Consider the following 22,132-nt stretch of genomic DNA (forward strand, 5'->3'; position numbering starts at 1 on the left):
CTGTCTTGGAGCGAGGCTGGCTGAAACAGAAATATCATGGTGGAGAGCAAGGGTCACAACCCCAAATGCCTGTGGTGGACAAGCATGATATGGACTTGCTGTAAGGTGTTGGTGTCAAGGAAACAATTTGGCCCAACTGGAGAGAATATCCCCAAAGAGGCAGCAGAAGACTCAAACCAATGGTGGGTTACATGCAACTCAAACCATTGGTGGGTTACATGCAGGAAAGCTGGCTGAGTGTTCTCAAATTGTTAAAAGCAGCCAGACACTTAGAGTTATTTTAAATAAAAAGTGCTTGTTTTGAAATGTTGAAAACTAATTCCAACTTTTCTTTTTTCTTTTTTTTTTTATACTAATTCCAACTTTTCAAAACCACTGTCCAGATCAAAGAATACATACTCCATTCAATGTCTTCCAGTTTGTTGCCTCTCCTTCAAAGGAAGGTAAAAAAGTGAATTAATGAGTGCTGTTGTAGAAAGAAACAGATAATCCTCCAGTTATGGTGAAAAGATAATAAAAACAAAGTGTTATTATTCATATTTATCAGACGGAGACTCTGTAAAATTGAATTATGTTTGGACAACCTCTCTGGTCTAGTGGCTAGATTATCACTGAAAGTTCTGAGTGGGCCTGCTATAGTAACAGACTGTGTTTGTAATCATTGGTACCTGTACTGTTCAGGTAGATGGTGTAAGTGATCACAGCTCTCTTTCGCACTGAACCTGGTGAAACTTCAAGCTCCTTCTGAACACAGTGGTTTTAGATAGCCACCTCCAGTTAATCAAAGAAGACATAAAAAAAATAAAAATTATTGCCTCTCCCTACTCTAGTTGAACTTTGTGTATAATGCATAGTTTTGAGATACTGTTACCAGTTTTCTTCTACAAGAACATTCAAAGAAAGATGATATAATATGGAACAGATATGGGATAAAACAAAATCTCAAAAGCACTCATTCATTCAAAAAATATCATTAAAAATTTACTACTTTATGCTAGGTACCTTACGAGGCTCTGGGATTGGTCTAAATTAGACAACCTCTAAATGCTGGCACTTCTCTTCAGTTTGTTCCTCTTTCTCTTCTTGATTTTGAGGGATAGTCTTTGTGGCAGGCAATTTCTGAATTTGTGACCTCTCTCTCTACTCAGCCAAAGAGTCCACGCCCTAATCCTGGACCTTGTGAATGTGATGATATGTCACTCTCATGATTGTGTTATGTCATACAGCATAGTTGACCTTAAAAAAGAAGGATTATCTAGAGGGGACTAATATAATTGAATGAGTCTTTAAAAGTGGAGAACTTTCTCTGGCTGTTGGTAGAAGAGGAAGTCAGAGAGATTTGAAATGTTAGAAAGACTCAGCACAACATTGCTGCCTCAAGATGGAGGAAGCCATGTGAGAATAGATGTGGGCAGCCTCTAGGAGCAAACAATAGTCCCCAGATGACAGCCAGCGAGGAAATGGGGACCCAGACCTGAAGCCTCAGGAAAGAATCTGAATAAGCTTGGAAGTGGATTCTTTCCTAGAACCACCAGATAAGAGCTTAGCCCAGCTGACATCTTGACTTGGGCCTTGAGAGGTGTTAAGCAGAGAATCCAGCAGTGCCTGCCTGGACTTCTGACCTATGAAACTGGGAGATGATTAATGGGTGCTGTGGTAAGCTGCTAATTTATGATATTTTGCTACATAGCAATAGAAAATATAGTATGAAAATTCAATGGCAATCCCTGCCCGAAGATTCCAGAACAAATTATATGAAATTTTACATCTTTTTCCAGCCTTCTGTGTGTCTATATCTTAGGAAATTTCCAAAAAGTAACCAAACACAGTTTATTGGAATGTTACAGCTTATATCTACCAATTTTGACATTAATTTTGCATTCAGTAGTTAGGGTTAATTTGTAACAAATGTAAAGAAAAAGGGCTTGTATATAATGTATAAATAACTCACATAAAGCTATAATGATGGAATTGCCTAACAGAAAAATAAATGGGTCAAAATACTTGAACAGACATGCCACAAAGGAGAATATCCAAATGGCCAATAATAAAAAGGTACCCAAAGTCCTTATTCATTTGGGAAATATACATTAAAGCTGCAGAGATACCTCTACACACTCTCAGCATGATTAAAATGCAAAGGATTGACAATACCAAGTACTGTTGAAGATGTGAAGGAAGTGCAACTGATAGTGGGAGTGCAAATTGGTACAATCACTTTGAAAAACTGTTTGGCAATGTCTAACAAAGCTCAGCATACATGTAACTTATGGCCTAGCAATTCTACTTCTAGGTATAACCCTATAGAAATGCACATATACGAGGTCCAACAATTAAGTTCGCGAACTTGTTGCAACACTTTTTTTGTTATCAGAGGGATTATTCATTATGACTTTGTATCAGCTGGACAGTTAACCAAGTTTACTATTTGGAAGTGCTGAAAAGGCTGCGTGAAGAGGTTAGACGATCAGAACTTTTCGCCAACAATTCATGGCTCTTGCATCACGACAATGCACCAGCTCACATGGCACTGTCTGTGAGGGAGTTTTTAGCCAGTAAACAAATAACTATATTGGAACACCCTCCCTACTCACCTGATCTGGCCCCCAGTGATTCCCTTCTTTACCTAAAGATAAAGGAAATATTGAAAGGAAGACATTTTGATGACATTCAGCACATCAAGGGTAATACGATGACAATTCTGATGGCCATACCAGAAAAAGAGTTCTAAAATTGCTTTGAAGCATGGACTAGGTGCTGACATCAGTGCACAGCTTCCAAAAGGGAGTACTTCGAAGGTGGCCATAGTCATATTCAACAATGAGGCATGTAGCACTTTTTCTAGGACAAGTTCCTGAATTTAATTGTCTGACCTTGTATGTTCACCAAAAGACACTCATATACCAGAATGCTCTGGTATAGTAGCATTATTTATAAGAGTCTCAAACTGGAAAATACCTGAACAGTCATCAACAAGAAAGGGATAAGCTCTGACCTATTATACAATGGAATAATATAACAACAGTGAAAAAGAATGATCGAATGCTACAGGAAACAATATGTGTCTATTTTACAAACAATGTTGGGCAAAAGAAGCCAGAAAAATATACTTTATGATTCCATTTGTTTATAGTTAAAAAATTCAAAAATAAATCTATGGTTTAGGAAGTCAAGATAGAGATGATGTTGGGGGAAGACATTGGGTAGAAATTGGGAGGAGGCATGGTGGATGTTTGTTCCATGAATGTTATGTTCCATGCCTTGATCTGGGTGGAGAACACACAAGCGAAAATTCAACAACCTGTACAAATATTTCAGCACTTTTCTATTTGTGTGTTGTACAACAATGTAAACAATTGTGTGTTGTACAACATTACTACTCCGATCTAGTAATGTAAAATAAAAAACATACCTATTTCTATTTTAGGGTCACCCTCTTTTCACCTACTTCTTTTATCTCCACAAGTATATGACAAGTGGCTGTGAGTTTGAATATGTAAAAGAGAATGAGTGGGTGGGAACAAGAGTTTTTCTACACAAATTCATTTTTTGAGATGAAAAAGAGAAGAAAGTCTAGCTTTTATTTTAGAAAAATAGCATTCTAAACAAATGGCTGTTGACATTTAAAAATTAGACTTCTTTTATGTAGGAAACTGTCTGGGCTTCCTCATTTTCTTTGAAGAAGAGAAGGTTATGCTGGTGAATCACAGGAAGCATGTATATCAGAAATACTTCTAGGAACCCTTGAAAAATTCAGTTTCCAGTAAATTGAGATCATTTAGAAGACGCTGATTAGATAGTGCAAATAGTGGCCAATTTATTCTTGGTACCACTGACTGAAGAGTCTGGCAGAAGTTTTATATCTTGATCTAGATATATTAAAAATATGAAATGTAAAGCATAACCAAAATCCAGTTATGATAACACAAATAAACCTATATGTTTTTTATTATAAAGGGACTGATCGCCTCTTCTGAAGACATAACATTTAAACCCATCCCTGATAAAATGATTACTTGAAAATTCCTATTTTATGTTTGCTTAGGATTGACTGTAAGTAGGCACTTGCTGGGCAAAGATGCAAAGACGTAACACACTTGGGCATTTCTAAGGAAAGGATAACGTTTTTCTCAGTATCCTTGGTTTCACATGCTGATTTACCCCAGGTGAATAAAAGGACAGGTGTGAAGCTGAACAGACAAAATGATAGTTAAGAGGACAATCAGAGACTTCCAGAAATTCAGAAAACCACTTTAGGTAGATGAAGTGGTTTTGTCATTTAAAGATTCGGAAGGTTGTTCTGCAATGTAAGATGATATCACAAAGTAACTTCATTTTAAACCTACAACATAAACACTGATGTTTAGCTATATTCTATATACACTCACTTGAAGACGATTAGTCATAAGAACAGCTAATCTATGGGTGAATGCATCGTTCAATCCACCATTATCATTAAGAGCCTCCTATGTATGTCTGAAGACTCTGTGTGAGCTGCAATATAAATAAGCAAAAAAGATGATTCAATTAGTGTCCCCAGGGAGTCTATGCAGCCTAGCGGCACAACAGAAAAACACATAGATAACTAAGGCAAGGCAAAATAGAAACCCCCCAAGACTTGACAAGAAAGTATTACATAGGTTGAAAAGGGAGAGAAAATGAGAGAGAGATTGAGCAAGGCAAATAAGAGCAGGATCAGGGAAGGAGGTGGATTTGACTTGGAGATTACACATATATAAAATCTTAAATGTAACATATCCAAAATTGAACTCTTAGTTTTCCCCCACACTTATTCCTCCCACTTTTCCTGATCTCAATAAATTTTCCTTAAAATTTTAACACAGCCTAAATTCTACTTTAGTTAATAAAGTTGATAATTTCGACAGCTTTCCGCAATTACTGAATTTGTTAAAATTTATGATCTGAGATTTACTGGAAATATATCTGAGTCTAAGGTCAAGGTATCAACATCTATGGTTGTACACACACACACACACACACACACACACACAGAAATACAGTAATTTGTGTACATTCAATAGTATACAAATAAATAAAATCAATATGTATACCTATGATTGTAAACACACATTCCTAAGATATAATGTGTCACAATATTAATAGCATGTAAGTTAATGAAAGTATTAAAGGCAAAATAAATGCAACAAGTATGTCCCATTGGCAAATGAAAAGGTGCTCCATGTGGTTATTTATTCATTAAACTCACAAGCGGACACCATCACACACCCATCAGTATGGTTAGCATGAAAGAGACAGAATACCAAATACTGGTTAGGATGTAAAGCAAGGGAAATGCTCATATACTGTTAGTGGGAATATAATATTTAACAACTAATTGTGCCCTCAAATGGGCATCTATTACTTTATTTTTCAACAAAATATCATCTGCTTTGGGGAAGGGCCATTTCTCTGTCTCATCCTGTGGGATTTGTTTGATATACATTCCTGTCTCTCCAACCAAAAGAGCAGAGAGTGCACTATATCCCTGGACATAGAGACTAACATAATAGTCAGCATTTGCCCCAAGCTAAGTCACGTAGAATCTTTTAGAGGAGATATACTCCCATTTCTTTCTCTGGCACCATGAACTATCAAGATCATGTAGACTTGTGCTGCCGGGGCCATCTCGCCATGACACACATGGTATGGCAATTAAGTTTGAGAACTTGTCGCAATGATGTTGCTCACCTTTTTTGATCTCAGAGGGACTATTCATTATGAATGTACACCAACTGGATAAACAGTCAACCAAGTTTACTATTTGGAAGTGCTGAAAGGCTACATGAAAATGTTAGACGACCCAAACTTTTCGCCAACAATCCATGGCTCTTGCTTCACGACAATGCACCAGCTCACACGGCACTGTCTGTGAGGGAGTTTTTAGCCAGTAAACAAATCACTGTATTGGAACACCCTCCCTACTCACCTGATCTGACCTCCAGTGACTTTTTTCTTTACCCGAAGATAAAGGAAATATTGAAAGGAAGACATTTGGATAACATCCAGGACATCAAGGGTAATATGAAGACAGCTCTGATGGTCATTCCAGAATAAGAGTTCCAAAATTGCTTTGAAGGGTGCACTAGGCACTGGCATCAGTATATAGCTTCTCAAGGTGCAGTACTTTGAAGGTGACTGTAGTGATATTCAGCAAAGAGATGTGTAGCTTTTTTCCTACGGATGAGTTCGCAAACTTAATTGTCTGACCTTGTTAAGAAGAGCTTTTTCCAGGAAAGGAGACTCGAGAGACAGAATGCCTAAGACATTACTGCACTTGTGTCTCAAGCCAGGATACCTTAAACTCCCCATATTTCTAAGCTAATAAATTCCTTCCTTCAGCTTGTTTCAATTAGGTTTCTGCCATTTGAACCTGATGGCATCCTTGTACACTACTGAGCTATTATTTCTCATTTTCCCAATTTAGACCTTAAGTTTTTTATTGCAATTTTTGCATCTATTGACCTTTATCTAAGAGTAATAGAAAGGTATCTGAACGGAGGCCCATAAACTTTAAGTTTTACACATTCTTTCATAAATTTAATTCCTTTGTACTTCTAAATATCTCTGGTTTCCTTTAAAGATGAATAGCTTTCTATTTAAAATGTTTAATTATTGAGGATTTTCATATTACAATGAGTTGAATATGGTAAATATCATTATTCTTATTTTGTAGAAGGAAAGGGTGACACAATGAAATGAAATCATTGAGTGTTATATCAAGGGAGGTTGGTACAAAACAGAAATCCACATAATCTAATGGCTATCTCAACACTTTTTCCATTAGGATTCACAAATATATTATACAAAAAGAGAATTGATAATTCTAGACCAACACTTAACCTAGATTCCTGGGAAATATAAAACCGATGTTTAATCTTAGTATATTCAGCAACTAAAATATCAGTGTCTTTGGTACAAAAATTCTGGTTTACTGAATATTTTCCCATTAACAAAATCCATTAAAAATCCTCTTACTAAATAATTCCCATTAAAAAATTCCCATTAAAAATTAAGGAAAATGAAGAAATTCTACAGATTCTATTTTTTATTTATTTATCAAATATTAATTATACATTTGTTAGAATTTTTTCACTTAAAAAAATAAAAGTGGTAACGTATTTTTAATGGGAATTTGACTTCCAAAGAGTATTAAAGAAATGTCAATTGGGCTTCTCAGAGTAACTAGTAGGCTGCATTGTATAAAGAGCTCATTTTACCCTCTTTGAGAAAAAAATTCCAAAAACTGCAAAAAAAAAAAGGGGGGGAAAATGTGTTGTTTGTTATAAAAGGAAAGGTTAGTTAATATTTGATAAACACTAATTCTAATCGAAGGTATCCTATATTCCAATTTTCTACCATTTTTACTTTACTTTCTTTAAATTGTTATTCTCAATTATTTGACCTTATCTATAATCAGTCCTATCTTTACCTTAAAAATTAGGACAACAGGAATGGGAAAAAGTAAGGAAGACAAAACAGAGAGAAAAGAGTACAACTGTAGGGGAATAATGGGAAAAAAAAAACAAGTTATACAATTAGAATAGAGAAGGATATTGACAAGTGAGAAACTGAGAATATTAAAAAAGAATTGGGTGATTGGAAAGGGAAGGAGAAGAAGGGAGCTAGAGAGTGTGGAACAGAGTGAGAAAGAAAAAAGTTGAGAGAGAGAACTAGAGTAAGCGAGTGAGCATGAAAGGTGAAAAGAGTAGGAAAAAAGGAATTTGAAAGAAATAAAAAGTCCTAATCAAAGTGTGTTCATTTGCTATATAAAGTTAAGAAAGCTTAGGAAAATACAACAGCATATAGATAAATCATTAAAAATAAATAAATGTGTCCTTTGATGGTAATAAAAATTCTTATGCTAATACTTTAATTCAAAAGTCCTGTTCTGAATTCTGTTGTGAAACCAGATACAGAGATAAGAACTATTCCAGAAGTAGAGTCAAATATATTTAAAAACTTAATGTATGATTTAAAAAATTACAAATCATTGGGTATGTGATAGATTCTTTACTAAATGATCCAGGGATATTAGGTAACTGTTTAGAAAAAATATTATTTAAATCCTAAGAAAAATCCTAGATCCAAGAACAAAAAACAAACACATTTTATTATAAATGTTTATCAAATTATAAACATTTATTATGTTTAAAAATGTTTATCAAAAAGGGACAATAAATTACTGGGAAAAGTTTTTACCAAAAAGATGGATAAGGACTAATGTCCTTAATAAATAAATAGTTTATACAAACCAATAAAAGAAAAAAAGAATTAAGAGCACCTCCAATAGATAAATGAATAGAGGACATAAGCAGACAATAGAAAATGAAAATGGCTAGTGTTCATATGAAAAAATATTCACTTGTACTAGAAAGTTTTAAAAAAGGTAAACTGAAATATAAATGCAATTTTCACTTAGCAAGTCATAATGATTAAAAATAATAATATTCAATGTTGACAAGTTCTAGTGAGATAGGTATACTTAAAACATCGCTAGTAGTAATATAAAATAATACTACATATTATTATAACCTTTCTGGAGGACAATTTGGAATTACGTATCAAATATTTAAAAAAGAAATACGCCCTTTGACTTAATGAAATCAGAAATACAGACAAAGATTTGGATAAGAGGATATTCACTCCAGTTATTTACAATAGCAACCTATTGGGACGTGGTTACGTAAATACAGAATTTATTTTTGGGTGTAATATAAGTAGGAATTTAATTGAATTTTTCTCCCCATGTGGCTAACTAACTGACCCAGCATCATTTACTGACTAGTTCAACCTTTCCTCACTGATGTGAGACTGTATCTGTTTGCATATCTACAGAGGTCTGTTTCTAGGCATTCCATTCTCTTCATTGGTTTCTTTTTTTTTTTAGTTTCAGGTGCACAAGACAAAGTAATACTTAGACGTTTATCATCCATATCCCTCACACTGTGTGAACCCCCCTCCCCCCATCCACTATCCCTCTGACATCGCACAGAGCCATTACATTTCCACTGTCTCTATTCCTAATGCTGTACTCCGCATCGTGTAAGTACATACATACATATATATATATATAAATAAAATTATAGTTGGCATTCATTATTGTTCAGCTTCAGGTGTACAGTGCAGTGATCAGGCATCTACATCATCCCTGAGGTGGTCTCCCAAATGGGACAAGTGTCCATCGGATACCCTACAAAATCTTTACAACATTATTGATTACGTTCCCCAAACTTCTTCATTGGTTTCTTTATTTCCCTATGTTACTATTACACAGACTTAATGGCACAATATTAGAATGAGTCTTAATACTGGGTAGCACAAGTTTCTCTGCTTTCATATTGTTTCAAGAAAAATTTGGCTATTTTCCCACTTCACCTTTCTTAATCCATATACATTTTAGAAACAGTTTATTTAGATCTCCTGCCAGTACGCTTTTGACAGTTTGAATAGAATTTATAGATGCATTTGAGAGAAATGACATCTTTTAGGTATTAAGCCTTTCCCTCTAAGAACATGATACAGGTCTTCATTTATTTAAGTCTTCTTTTATGTACAGTAAGTCCGCACTTCATGTCATTGATAGGTTCTGTGACTTTAAGCGAAATGAGTTATAATAAAATCAATTTTACCATAGGCTAATTGATATAAACAAGAGTTAAGTTCCTCTAGAGCATCTGGTCAACGTCATAACAAAACAATATTGAAGAAACATTATTTGAGCACCTGCTGGACTCATATATGCATATATCTCTATCTATCTATCTATCTATCTATCTATCTATCTATCTATCTATCTATATCTACATATATATCTACTTAGATATAATTATATATAGCTACATCTATATCTCTACATAATGGGCTCTTACAACTTTTGTGATATTTATGCCTTATAGAAACTTATTATTTTACTGTTGTTATAAATGGTATCTTAAAATTTTAACTTTCTGTTTTGGGCTGCTATAGAGAAATGCGACTGATTTTTGTGTACTGATCTTATATCTAGCAACTTAGAGCAACTTTTAATGTGTTTCCTTCCAGGTGGCCCACTTTCTCCTATATTAGGGGGTATCTGAGAACTCTGAAGTGTGAAAACTGTCAGGCATCATTCAGAATGTGAGTGTGAGTTGGGGAGAAAGAAGATAGCCAGGGCACCTCATCCCTCTCACTCTGGCAATAATGCCACATGAAGGACTCTCCTTTGAAGTGGTGCCCATCCCCATAGGGGAGGTCTTGTCTTTCTGAGGTAGACTGCTCAGGCCTTAGAGACTAGTGTTGTCTTCCATTTGGGAGCTGGTTCCTTCTAGGCGTTCAGGTTTTAGTGTACCTATGACTTCTTCACAGACTACCCTATTGGCACTTGCCAACCCTCACCTGTGCCTGCCCTTATTTCCTGTTACAGAATCCCATTCATGCCCTTCATGGTATGATCATACTTTATGAGTGTTTGTTTACTCTCTGTCCTCCCCGTCTACTGCAAGCTTCATAAGGGCAGGGACCAGGTCTGTCGTTCTGTAGTCCTGGTACCTGCCACTAAACTCAATAAATATTTGTGACTGAATGAATGAGTTAAGTATATTAAACATCTGTTTCAAGTTTTAATGTTAATGATACATTGCATTCTCATTTAAAATATGTTTTACTTGTATAATTTTATTTTATCATCATAACTGCCTTTTGAGATAGGCATTACTAGTTGCCATTTGACAAATGAGGTAACTACGGCACAGGGAAATAAGTAACATGGTCCAAATTAATAGTTAGAAATCAATAGCGGTGAAAACCCAAATCATCTATCTAACTCAAAATCTAATTAAAAAACCACATAACAAAAGGAAAAAGAAAGAAAAGAACGATGGAGTGAAGACTAGACAAAGGAAGAACGAAGGGCGGAAAGTCCATTCATTCCTGAACCTTCAATGTCAAGGGCATGTCGTATTACTTATCCTGCTAAGAATTCTTTAAGTCTCACACTTTAAGCCCTTTAAGAAATCTCATACCTCTCTAAGACATCTCAGACCAGTAAGACAGATTGAGAATACTTTCAAGCAACACTGTTCTACGTGAATCATGCAGCGTGGGGAATAAAGAAGTTTGCAGTTATAGAATACATCTCTTTTGCTCTGCTGCATTTCACCAGCATAAAACTTGTAGGTAAAGTCAGGTTACACAATCAAGTCTGATAATTGTAAAACCTACTTACAACATGATTTTAGTTTCAGTTTCAGATTTCAATTCATTCTTTCATAATTTTTCTGCCTTAGTAAACAAGACACAAATCTTTGGCTCGCTATTCACATTTAAAAGCCACATGAGAATATCTTCCCAGTTTTACTATAGTTGTGAGGGTAGAAATAGAGTTACTTTCTTTTGGAATCATTATTTAAAGAAAGAATAATGCCCTCAACTTTGGATTTTAATCAATTATATGTCCATTTCCTTTCTTTGTTCCTAAGTCTGATGATAAAATGGTAATCTCTATTAATTTTGATTAGCTGGCTTCATATTGTGAAGTTACAGTAAGGAAAAGAATCCCGTACTTTTCCCAGTCTTTCTGCAGTAAAAGAAAAAGTATCATCCCCTAAGTTAATGACACTATTTTTGTGATTTGGAGGGGACAAATACTTTCCTGCCAAAGGGTAATCCACATATAAGAGCTGACTGCTAGGTGAAACGCTGACAGCCGAGACCTTATTATAGAGTCTTTTGACCCAGGAACTCTAAATTGCTGAAAAGTACCACTAACCTCTTCCTGAACCCAAATTGAGTAATGATATAGTATTGATGAAATTCTGTCAGCTACAGGAGGACATAACAGTTCATTCTTAATCCAAAGGGGTTTATCAGGGATGAACTGTGACATGTCCTAAAGCTTAGCGATCGCAATCTCAGGACTCCGACATACCCATTACTGAGACATCATATTCTATCAGCAGCGCTGCTTCTTGTCCACACTGTTTAAGAATACTCATGGCTTCAGCATGCGTGGTTCCAAGAAGCCGAATTCCATCCACACTGAGCAACCTATCACCAGGTTTGATTGTGCCCTCTCTGAAGGAAGAATAAAGGAACAGTCTCTATTAATTTAGCATAATGGGACTTAGCATTAATAGTCACTTAGCCACAGAAGTTCTTTCACACACATTCTGCCATCCATCCCATTTGCATTTCCTTTTAAGCATCAAGTGCAACAGTAAGAGAGTAAAGCAGTAACCCTGAACAGAAAATTGCTGCAATATGATTATCGGTAATAAGAAAATAACTACACATTAGAAAATAACCAAGTTATCCACAATTAACTCCTGGGGTGCACAAGTATTAAAGGCACACTTTCCCTTTTCTAGGTTTTTTTCCCCTCAATGTCTAAAATTGATTTATTAGAGCCCAGGAAATAGCATTCACCTATTTCCTAAAGCCAGGTGAGCAGAGAAGCCTGCTGGTCCCATTCAATTTATTACCAGTGAACCCAAGCAAGATAGGGAACGCCGGTGAAAAATTTTCATAGGCTGTGAATTTTCCCACTGATTTATAAGGCCATTTGGCGATCATTAAATGGATTCAGCCTCACATTCACTAGCAAAGGCAGGGAAATAGGACTCTCCCTGCTGTGACCACAGACACTCAAGGCAATGGGAAAAGATGCCTCAGGACCTTAGTGACACCACTAGGGGACAGCCAGGGAGGCTTCTGGATGAGAACCCTCCCACCTTGGGAAGGGTCACAGAAATAAGAACATCAAATGGGGGAATGATACGTTTCAGATTTGGGAAAAAAAAAAAAAGATCTTTTAAATATCTTTTACCTAGGTAACTCTCTAAGTATTATGACTTCAAATTTTTTTCTTAAATTCTTAGATTTCCTTTAGTCCTACATTAATTTAGTAATATGTCTCTCACAAACTAGCAGCCTGCTTCTGATGTTTCGGTTGACTCCAACTCCAAATGTTAATAAGAAATAAAAGTATTCTCATTTGCTTCAGGAAGAATAATTCACTGGAGAAGCATGAGAAGGGAAAAAATGCAACATTTCCCTGGAAATTTTGACTTTGGATAATCCTCTGCAAAGGCAAATATACTTTAGCACAGGTGAGAAACCAGTGTCTTTATATTCTACTTTATACCAAAAATCATCTTTTTAAAAAAAGTGAGCTCACAGTATGAGCTTTGAAGGAAAAGAAGCCTCAATTCCTATCTTGGTTCTTCCATGTACGAGCTGGCAAGTCATTTAACCATAGTGGAACTCAAGTTGTCATCTGTAAATGTAGATAAAAATACCTCATTTGGTGGGTGGTTGTGTGGATAAAATAAGATAATGCCTGCCAATCCCTAGCACAGTTTCTGGCACATGGCAAGAGTTCAATAAGTTGTATTTACTGTTGTTATTATTATTATTATTATTATTATTATTATTTCTATTAAGAAACGGTTTTAAAAATTTATCCTAGTCTTGGGGCGACCGGATGGCTCAGTTGGTTAGAGCGTGAACTCTCAACAAGGTTGCCGGTTCAATTTCCATGGAATGGTGGGCTGTGCCCCCTGCAACTAAGACTGAGGACGGTGACTAGACTTGGAGCTGAGCTGCGCCCTCCACAACTAGACTGAAGGACAACGACTTGGAGCTGATGGGCCCTGGAGAAACACACTGTGCCCAATATTCCCCAATTAAAAAAACAAAAAAATGTATCCTGGTCTGAAACAGTGCAGAGTCAAGGGCAATGAGTGCATTTTCCTCCTACCCTTCAGCAATGTCTAAATGGCTGGAATAGTGTTCGTACACCATTATGGGGTCAACGTTTGCCGTGGAAGTTAATACAAAAATAAGTATCTCTTGAGACATCTTAGCTATGCGTTTACTTGCGTTTACTTGCCCCCCTCCCAATTTATGATACCAGAACTGAAGGAGCTACCACCTATCTTTCCAGGTTAGGAGATTAGCAATTGGAGTTGATGCATTTCGAGTACCTTCCTTCACAGAGCCGGCTGCCTTTTATTAAGTATCTACAGTATGATAGGTCCCCTGCAAGGCACCATATCTCTCCAATCTGTGATAAAACTGAAAATGTTGAAAGGTAGGTATTATTATCTACATTTGACGATGGAGGAAACTGAGCTCAGAAGTGTAAAGCCACTTGCCAAAGACATAGAGTAGTGAGTGTCCATCTGGAGTCAAACCTGCTTTCTTCTTCTTCTGCAGCCTAAACTATTTCAGTTTTCACATTCTACCATATTTACCGAATATCTAGCTTTTACTATGAAATTTATAACTCATCAATTTCTATGCCCACGTCCCTAAGCTTTATGTAATCGATCTGGATAGAGACACAGAAAGATGAAGTTTACCTGTCAGCCGGCCCTCCAGGGCGAACACATGTTATCACAACCGGACGAGATTTATTTCTATCATCATGTGCTCCCCCTAGCAAAGAAAAGAAATACAGCTTCTTTCATTAAAACAGTTTACTTACAAAATGCCTGCTGAGAAACTGAAGTACATTTTATTGATATGTGGAGAAAAACACACAAAATTTTCCTTCTGGTATATAGTAGCCTGAAAAATCTTGAATTCATTTTATACGGAATATGTTTCTGATGTCACCATTTCTCTACCTCACAATACATACATGACTGTAATCACAGGTGACATGTAAAATATTTAACAATTAGCGTGACAAGAGCATCAACTAATTATGAGTATAACAAGTACTAACCCAATTAGAACAGCTGCCAGTTATAAACAAAGTGCAAGGTGGGGGGAATACCTGGTGCCAAATAACCTGGGCTATCTTACAGGTGAATAGATCTACAACATGATATATAGGAAGTAAAAAATCTAAAGAAAAAGAAAAAAATCCAAGTATTAAAAGAAATAAATTCAAGTGGCTAAAGTGGCCTCAATTAAAATCGGCGTGTTCAAAATGTTGGGGACACATTTGGCAGACTATGTTAAGCCAATTGCAATGCTTAAGTGGGAATTTCACTTTTGTATACAAAAATTTCTCCTCAAGAATTTTTAGAAACATAGAAGCTTCTAGGTGGAAGGTAACGTATTACAAATTCTTTTTTTAACCCAGGACCCCTTGGTACAGTTTCTCTAATCTGTGCTCCTCCAGTATCCACTTGAGGTCCACCAGTTGTTTTACTTATTAGATTTGAGCCACATATGGACAGACACCTCGACGGTTCTTCCTAACATTCGACTTATATCTGTCATCCTTCAACTTTCATCCACTGGTCCTTGTTCTATTATCTAGAGCAGTAAAACAAAAATGTATACTCTCTTCTGTAAGAAAGGTTTTCTGAAGGTTGTTAACAGTGATTATATACTTTGTGTCATCTTCTTCAGGCTGAACATTTCTAGTTTCTTAACTATTCTTCATGTGACCTGACTTCCTCATACACCATCATCCTGGCTGCCCACCTGGCTAGTGTCTAGTTTGCCAGTATTTGACAAATACAAATGTTACTGTCAAGAATAATGTTTGCCTGGTAAAACAGACTGACATTTCCCAAAGTTGGCACAGGTAGAAAGTTCAACCCAGCCTAAGAAAACGATACTATTATGTAACTTCTCTTTTGCAAGGTGATCATAAAAAAATATGTTTGTTCTCCCCTGAAGGGTATTAATTTAGGAAAAGAGGAAAAGATAGGAGCTGAAGACAGTGAGAAACCTTTCCATAATTTTGATGTCTAAATTTAAATATATAACAGTGAATGCATGCTAAAGTGCTAGAGAGCTCTAAATTTCATGGTATATAACATTTTATCATTATTTGAAATAATGAACCAAATTTAGTTTGTGATTCACTTAGTTTCCACAAGTTTGGAGATGCTAAGCAAAAACAGAAAACGAACCAACAAAACACCCAGAAACCACCCAGCGACCAGTGGTATTCTCAGTTCTGGCTGCACATTAGCATTACCCACCAGGGATGCTTTGGTAAAAATATTAGTGCCAGGCAGGGCCGCAATGCAGACCAAATCTGAATGTCAGGCTTCATATGTTAGATGAATACATCCACCTACAATTCTATAGTTAAGAATGACTAGATAGAGAAAGAGAAAGTTTCCTTGACCAAAGTGAAAAACAACTTAGTGGCAGAGTGATTTTCCCATTGGCCCAAACCATTTCTCTTAGCTTGGTGGGAAGGTGATAAACCAAAATTTAACTATCCAAGATTTAGGCCAGAACACACTTTTTCATCCTATGGGTGTGAGGTTCTATTTTGTGAGTTTTAGAACCTGTGACATACAGCATTAGAAATGCAATTCCATTCATCAGCTAAAAACCAGTTTTATTGTCCCAGGACCCATTCTAATGGGTTAAGAAGAAATTCTCCAGTACTACATGAATATGTTCCATCTGCAATATCTTCCCCTTCTTCCTGAATGTCCTGGTATTCTCCATCGATCTAAATTTAGCAAAAATCCTATCTACACTGCTATAATGTCTTATCTGCCATGATAACATTTCCCCACAGTACTTTCTCATTCTGAAATTCTTTTTGTGATTAACCAGTGATTCTTCAGGGATGGGTGGGACTACGTTTGAAGCAAGGAAGACCCTCCAGATGGTCCTTAAACTGATCTAAATGTATAAGTTCTTTACTTGATTCTTGTTGAAAAATTATGCAAAATTCCACAATCTTTTATGTTCAACCAATGTACTAAGGGAGTTATTAATGCCTGCAAAAGTGTGTTACTCATGAAGTAAAATCGATGCATTACTACTATGGTTTTAAAATCATTATAGTCTGATATCCACACAAATCTAGGCAACATTCAATTATTTATTCATTCATTAGTCAAGTGCCGATGATGTACCAAGTAGTATTCTAGGCGTATTAAAAGACTCTTCCTATGTATGCACACCTATACAGATATCTGAAATGCCTGCAAATTGTGGGAAGGCTATTTTGTTAACATAATATCATCAGTTGTCTTGAGGTGGTTGTGGATTTCAATTGTTTCTATCCTTTTTAGTTTTGAATGCTAAATTACTGTAGGTTTAACACTTTCATTAGCAATTTGATTTGTTATTGATTAACCGTACAGCAACTAGTGACAAATACTTGGGACAGCAGTATTTTTTACTGCAGCTTTCCAATAATTAAGCTTGTAGGCATGTAATTCAAGTGCCTCTGGTTCATACCTTTATTGCAAAAATGGATTAGTATATACCATCTTCCAAGCTAAAATTACTTGTACACTGACTTTTCAATATATTTATCTAGTTCTTTTACACAGAAATTTGGAAATGTTTAAGGTAAACTGATCTTGTTGCTCCACCTGAAAAATAGGAGTTGGTCAAAAAGTGTAATAAAAGAGTGTAAAAATCTAAACCACTCAATGAGTTCCTTGTTGCCCATTTTCTCTCTTGGATACTTTATCAACTTATGTCTTAAATTCACTGGACTGTAATTTACTGAAGATAGGGGTCCTGTCTTCTGATTATAGAGTACTTGGACCTATACTGACATGTTGACATATTCCTAATAAATATTTGATTGATTTGTTAAATGATTGACACAGAATGAAACCTAATGCTTAAGACAAGTCTATATGAGTGAACACATCTTTTATTCCTTGATCTATGTATATTTATTAAGATACCTAGTTAATTTTAATTAAAGTTTGAATAATTTTGGTAGAATTTTGACTTTGGTGAAGTACAAAACATAATAGACAAAAAGAAAAACATCAAGAAATATGAAATGTAAAACGTTTCTGATTCCTGTATAGTTCCCTATTGAATCTCACTGTCACACTAGGAATTATGAGTTGTTAATATCTTTAAGGGATAAAACTGCTAATAAGAAAAACAGAATATTAAAAGCTAAAATTACAGCTCAGAATTAATGGTTTTATAGGCAAGTTGGAGTCACCGGAAATCTTTATTATTAGCATAACCCATAATAAGATGACTTGAGCTGATGTATTATACATAGGTGCCCAAGGGATTAGAGTATCTCCAATTCATTTTTAGAAAGCTACAATGATAAAATGTATTTCAGGAGACTAAAAGTTGCTTAATCCTAGTGTATTAAATCAAATCAAGCCATACTTATCAACATTTTTCCCCCCAAGGGAATAATCTTTACTTAGGTCATGAACTCAGGGATTTATGGCAACAATATCTTTTTTTATGTTTTTTATCTTTAAAATTTTTTTTTTATTAAAAGTATAGTTAACATACAATATTATATTAGTTTCAGGTGTACAACCTAGTTATTCAATATTTATACACCTAACAAAGTGATCACCAGGATATAACCATCTGTCACCGTAGAAGTTACCACAACATTTTTCTCTATGCTGTCCAGTACCTCCCCATGACTTATTTATCTTATAACTGGAAATTTGTACCGTTTATTCCCCTTCACCGTTTTCACCCACCCTCCCACACGCCTTCCCTCTGGCAACCGTTACTCATCAATATTTTTGACCCAGTGATATAGAAAAATATAAAGGGAAAGCAAAAAAATATAAAGGGAAGTCATTACTGAAAAGTGACATCAGTAAGATAATTGTGAATAGACAAGATTTACAGACAGTGACTTCTTGCTGTGTATCAAAAGGTTGAAAATAAAGCTAGGTCGTTTGGATTACACTTTGATTCTCACTCATTGCCGTATTTCTTAAAGAGGGTGCAAATATTACAAGGTGACTGTTTGTGATGGAAATATCAGTTTTTTTTCTTGAAGATGTTTTTGGTTCACTCCCAATATTTCACTGACATATTCTCTAAGAATATCTGATGGTTCATATTTTTTAACCATCACCTACCTCGTATTACAAAACCAAAGGTATTGCCTTCTTTATGTAATGTGACCTCCACGGTTCGGAAAATAACACTCGATCCTTGAACAGCTGAATGCAGAAAAGAAAGAGAGAAATTCATAACATTTCTAAATTTTTTGATGTGGCATAAAATATTACAGATTCCTGTTGCAAATAATTCTTGTTTTGGGTAATAAACTAGCAATAATTTTTTTTCAAACATGCTAGAAAAAATAATTGGAATGACATACAAATACCATAAAAGAGTCACCTGCCTAAGTGACATATAGGTACAATTACTGGTATTTCCTTTCCTCTTGCATAGCCAATTTGTAGATAGAGGGTAATATTCACATTGTTAAAATGCTATATAACAAGAAAGACAATCTTCATATGATAAATAGAATTGTTTTCCCTTTGTGAAATGCAAAAAAATATGATTTTCATAAAATACATGAAACAATTAATGTGTGTATATTTATAATGAATAAAAATATATTTGTACTAAAGATTTTTATATTTATTTATTTTTCATATATTTATATTTATATTTGTAAAACTTATGAAGCAATTAATGTATTTATATTTATTTTTGCAGCTAGCAAAGGAAGAAAAAGTATTATTCTTAAATTGCAATTTATATATTAGCTTGATGCATATGGATTTTCTGACACGATGCTGAAAAGCAATTAAACAAAGACAACGGCAAACCAAATGAAACTTGGAAGGCAAAAGAAATCTAAGTACATTCAAAATATTACTACTGACTAATAAAATGAAGATATACTTAATATCATCTACTTGATATCATCATGCTTATGCTGTGTTTGCTTGTTTATTGCTCTCATTTCCCAAAATGAAATTGCATGGCCACATTGTAATACCTAATTATATTACACAGTATGAGGGTATAGTCACTAAACTATTGTGTAAGACTGTTTTCAAGACACTGGTTATATAGTACACTATTGCTGAATTAAAGACAAAAACAATTCCACAGATTAGTATTTTATCATTATGGATACAAGGATGTTTTTATTCATGGAGAAGGAAGAGTTGGCAAACTATAGAATTTGATGGTCTTATATCCTTGGGTTAAATTTGTACAATGATATCTAATTGTCCAATGCCATGTTCAATACCAATGACATTTTTCACATGGTTACTAGATCTTAAAGGCTATATTATATAAAACTAAAGACAAGAGATACAAAATTTAAAGACATTTTTAAAAAGAACACTTCCTGCTATTTTAATTTTAATTAAGCAATAATTACAATTATTTTTAATTATCAGAAATTCTGATTCCTCAAAGGAATGGACATGATTATGAAAAGTACGCAACTAAATTCAAAATACTGCACACATCTGGCTGGGACATAAAGAACAATAAGAATTTGGGTCTGCTGAAAAACAACAGAAACCTACAGCTGACCAAATGTTTTGGTGCACTGCTGATTTAATTAAATGTCATATTCTTGCTATCAGGGGAATTTCAGTTTATTCGAATTAGCTAGGAACAGTGCATACAAATAGCTGAAACTGTTGAGATACAGTTCTAATTAAATGAAAAAAATTGAGTTCCAACCAAATGTTTTCTTATTTCCGTGACCTAACCAGCCACATGAAGACACCGGTTTAAGAACATGATCTTTCTGTTCTATTGGTAAGGGAGGAAAGGAAAAAATATGGGGGGAAATAATGAGCATCTACTGTGTGCCAGGAACTCTGCAAAGGGGTTCATAAATGTTATTTCATTTAATCATTACATCAACTTTCAATTATATACAACCAAATTTTAATTCTGAGCCACCTGTCCTTGTTGGCTGAGTGTCTGTTCTGGGAATGGAAAGCACTGAAATTTTAATTTTGCTTGAGCTAAATCTTGCTGACCAAAAAATCTTACAATCAAGGCTAAAATCAATATAATAACTTTCAGGATTATCTACAGCTTTAGATTATCCACATGATTGATGTCCATTATTTACAAAGATAAATGTGAATGTTGACTACATCTTAATATACTTAATTAAATATATTTGGTCTTTATAATTTTTATTTGTATTACTGACTCTTGGTGACTGGGTTTTTATGTTCAGCATGAAGATATCCTGTATTGCCACGTGAATTTTACTCATTACTCCAGATGTGTATATGTGGACATAAAGATCCAATATGCTTCTTCCCTGCTCTCCAACTCTTAACTCAATAGGAGAATGGGTGTGTGTGCTCCCCCACCTCATTAGGTTGGGCTTGCCCAAGTGACTTGCTTTGGCCAACAGAATGTTAAGAGATGTAAGAAGAGGCTGGAAATGTGCACGTGTGATTGCGCTTGTCCTGTTTTCACTTTGCCATTGTCACAGGAAGAGCTTTCCCTGGGTAGTGGCTGCTCCTTCAGACTGAATGCCAGAATGAACCATGTGTAGGAGACCTGAGACTGCTCCCACCCTCCATCCCATCACCACCACCACCACCATCTCATCATTTCATCATCATCATCTGTGTACCTTGGAATTAGCATTGAGAAGTAAGAAGGCTGTCACAGGGACATGCTTTACCACATTTATCTGAATTGAAGAAGCACTCCTTCTGATAGAAAGCTTGTCTGATTTAGCTGATGGTTTATCAGTGAGGACTGCCTTTGCCAGTTAAATTCTGTGGTACTTTCCATAAAATAAATGAAGTAAATATGTAGCTCCAAGGTTTGAATAAAAATGATATTTAAAGATATATTCAATAAACATCATGCCAGAAATTACATCGTTTCCAACTACTTAAGCTATGGATGAAAAATTTTAGATGTTTCTAAAAAATGGAAGAGGATAATATTTCAAAATCCTTTAGGAGTTATGTGACGAAAACATTTGAAGGCACTGCTCTAGACTGTAATAGATAAATATCTAAGATACTGTTTGGTAATATTCTTTCTAAATACACTCTCAAAACGTCACAAAATTTTAAAGTCAAGAAGACATGCAGAGCTCATAAATAATAGATCGACCATTTGATTTTCATAAAGAAACCGAATCTTAGAAAAGATAAGTGGTTTGCACAAGATGAAAGTTGCTTTTTTCATCTATCAGAACAAACACACACACACACACACACACACACACCGTTCCCTTACTTCTTTCTAGACTGTGGAGTTGGTTGAGCCTCAAATTGCTGTGATTCTTGAAAGAGTTACCAGTCAGCCTTGGGCGGCCTGTCTTCAGCAGGCAGCTCTGCTCCCACAGCTTCACGGCAGGCAGCCTGCTCCTGCTCTGGCTGTCTGAGCTCAGTGAAGGGGAGGCTTATTAATCCCTTCAACTTCCCTGAGCGCAGAGCTCTTATTA

At 35.3% G+C, this 22,132-nt stretch overlaps 1 protein-coding gene across 19 annotated transcripts in view; it reads right to left on the reverse strand.

The window, feature by feature from the left end:
• Positions 1 to 22,132, reverse strand: part of GRIP1 (glutamate receptor interacting protein 1) — a gene marked incomplete at its 5' end in the record, with an annotated part of 621,259 nt that overhangs the window by 115,786 nt on the left and 483,341 nt on the right. For 17 of the 19 annotated variants that reach the window (XM_081058475.1, XM_081058470.1, XM_081058458.1 and 14 more), the window contains 3 exons: positions 11,927 to 12,072; positions 14,361 to 14,436; positions 18,804 to 18,887. In XM_081058475.1, the coding sequence (XP_080914601.1) occupies positions 11,927 to 12,072; positions 14,361 to 14,436; positions 18,804 to 18,887 (306 nt within the window). Of the gene's footprint in view, positions 1 to 11,926; positions 12,073 to 14,360; positions 14,437 to 18,803; positions 18,888 to 21,924; positions 22,054 to 22,132 lie in introns of those variants that run through there. The other 2 variants (XM_081058465.1, XM_081058466.1) reach the window with 1 other exon arrangement.

Source organism: Rhinolophus hipposideros (assembly GCF_964194185.1).
Source record: "Rhinolophus hipposideros genome assembly, chromosome: 9".
Taxonomy (NCBI): Eukaryota; Metazoa; Chordata; class Mammalia; order Chiroptera; family Rhinolophidae; genus Rhinolophus; species Rhinolophus hipposideros.